The 2,393-nt window shown below is 51.1% G+C and overlaps 1 protein-coding gene across 1 annotated transcript in view; it reads right to left on the reverse strand.

Moving 5' to 3' along the window:
* Positions 1-2,393, reverse strand: part of LOC106818858 (microtubule-associated serine/threonine-protein kinase 3-like) — a 6,900-nt gene that overhangs the window by 1,699 nt on the left and 2,808 nt on the right. Inside the window, exons 3-4 of the mRNA XM_014823529.1 lie at positions 1,395-1,530; positions 773-929 (exon numbers count right to left, since the gene is read on the reverse strand). Coding sequence (XP_014679015.1) covers positions 773-929; positions 1,395-1,530 — 293 coding nt within the window. The remainder of the gene's footprint in view (positions 1-772; positions 930-1,394; positions 1,531-2,393) is intronic.

Raw genomic sequence — 2,393 nt, forward strand, 5'->3', positions numbered from 1 at the left:
GCGCTGCTTCGTCTCCTTGTGTCGCACCAGCCACACGGCCCTGCAAGCACACAGCGACGATATCTAATACATAACATATAATATATAACGTATATCCACACAAGTGGCGACCATGCCTTTTGTACTGCACCAGGCACACAGCCCTGCAACCACACCGGCGATATATAATATATAATATATAATGGAAAACCTATGTATAAATGAGCGATAACCATGCCCCTTGTGCCCCACCAGCCACGTGGCCCTGCAACGATGATGAATCATATATAATAAATATTCATGTGAGTCCACGCTCCTTGTCTCTCACTAGGCACACAGCCCAGCAACGATGACGATGATCATCATCATACAGGTTGATTAAAATGACCTAATATGTAACATATATCTAACCTTTGATGATCATCATCATACAGGTTGATTAAAATGACCTAATATGTAACGTATATCTAAACTTTGATGATCATCTTACAGGTTGATTAAAATGACCTAATATGTAACGTATATCTAACCTTTGATGATGATCATCCTCTCGCTCCCTCCTCTCGCTACCTCCTCTCGCTCCCTCCTCTCGCTCCCTCCTCTCGCTCTCTCCTCTCGCTCCCTCCTCTCGCTCCCTCCTCTCGCTCCCTCCTCTCGCTCTCTCCTCTCGCTCTCTCCTCTCGCTCCCTCCTCTCGCTCCCTCCTCTCGCTCTCTCCTCTCGCTCCCTCCTCTCGCTCTCTCCTCTCGCTCTCTCCTCTTCCTCTCTCCTCTCGCTCTCTCCTCCTTGCTTACCCGTAAGCACCGTTGCTGATGAGTTTTATCGTCTCAAAGTCGTCCTCCTTCGGGGCTGGTGCTGCAGGCTTCACCTCCGCTCCCGTCGAGCCGGATTCATCCGTGTCAGGAGTGTCCGGCCGGCCGCTGTCGTCGTCCCTCAGCTCCCCTGATATGTCTGCAAGCAGCGATGGAAGCTGTTATACACACACGCACGCACGCACGCACGCATGCACGCACGCACGCACACACACACATACACATACACGTCATACACATACACACAACCACTGACACAGTACACACATACACACAACCACTGACACAGTAGATACACACACACACATACACGTTTCATTTACTTTATTCTGATATGTCTGCTACAAGGAGCGAAGCCTACTATATACTAAAGACACGGTCATTTATAGACAAGTGTCGGTTCTATAGAGGTGGTTTCACCATGTAACTGCTACTAAAAGGCAACACACACAAAAAGTGTCTTTCATAGACAGGTGTCTGTTCCATAAAGGCGTGTGGTAGCTAACACGTTTCGTTGCAGTACAGGCATACACACACAGGTGTTACTGTGTCAACGGTAATGCAGCCACACGCACACGAGCGCGTGACAGCTAGCGCCACCTACCGGCGAGCGGGTCGCGGTTGAGACCCAGCTTGTTGATGATGTATTTAGGAACGTCGGGCTTGGAGACACCCTGCTCGAACTTTGCCTGACCCTCGGCCGCCTCCAGCAGGTGATAGAACTCCTCCGGATCAAACTCCTGCAGCGAGCCAACAGGTGAGATAATGAACAAAGCTCAGGTGAGATTACGAACAAAGTACGTGTGAGATAACGAGAAAAACGAGCAGAGGCAATGCCCCAGGGTTGCTGCGCCACACTGCACTGATGCTAAGCACCAGGTGGCGCTCTCGCACGCCCCCGCTAACAATCGCCGTCGCTGGCTGCACGCCGTATCCTGACATCTGAGACGTGAGGGTCGTGATCTGGTCATGATTGCAGCAGCAACAGCAGCAGCAGTAGTAGTAGCAGCAACAGCAACAGCAGCAACAGTAGTAGTAGTAGTAGTAGTAGCAGCAACAGCAACAGCAACAGCAGCAACAGCAGCAGCAGCAGCAGCAGCAGCAGCAGCAACAGCAGCAGTAACAGCAGCAGCAACAACAGCAGCAGCAATAGCAGCAGTAACAGCAGCAGTAGCAGCAGCAACAGTAGCAGCAGCAGCAGCAACAGTAACAGCAGCAATAACAGCAGAAGAAGCAGTAGCAGTAGCAGCAGCAGCAGCAGTAGCAGCAGCAACAGTAGCAGCAGCAGCAGCAACAGTAACAGCAGCAATAACAGCAGAAGAAGCAGTAGCAGTAGCAGCAGCAGCAGCAGTAGCAGCAGCAACAGTAGCAGCAGCAGCAGCAACAGTAACAGCAGCAATAACAGCAGAAGAAGCAGTAGCAGTAGCAGCAGCAGCAGCAGTAGCAGCAGCAACAGTAGCAGCAGCAGCAGCAACAGTAACAGCAGCAATAACAGCAGAAGAAGCAGTAGCAGTAGCAGCAGCAGCAGCAGTAGCAGTAGCAGCAGCAACAGTAACAGCAGCAATAACAGCAGAAGAAGCAGTAGCAGTAGCAGCAGCAGCAG

This window comes from Priapulus caudatus, unplaced genomic scaffold, assembly GCF_000485595.1.
Source record: "Priapulus caudatus unplaced genomic scaffold, Priapulus_caudatus-5.0.1 Scaffold2594, whole genome shotgun sequence".
Classification (NCBI taxonomy): Eukaryota; Metazoa; Priapulida; class Priapulimorpha; order Priapulimorphida; family Priapulidae; genus Priapulus; species Priapulus caudatus.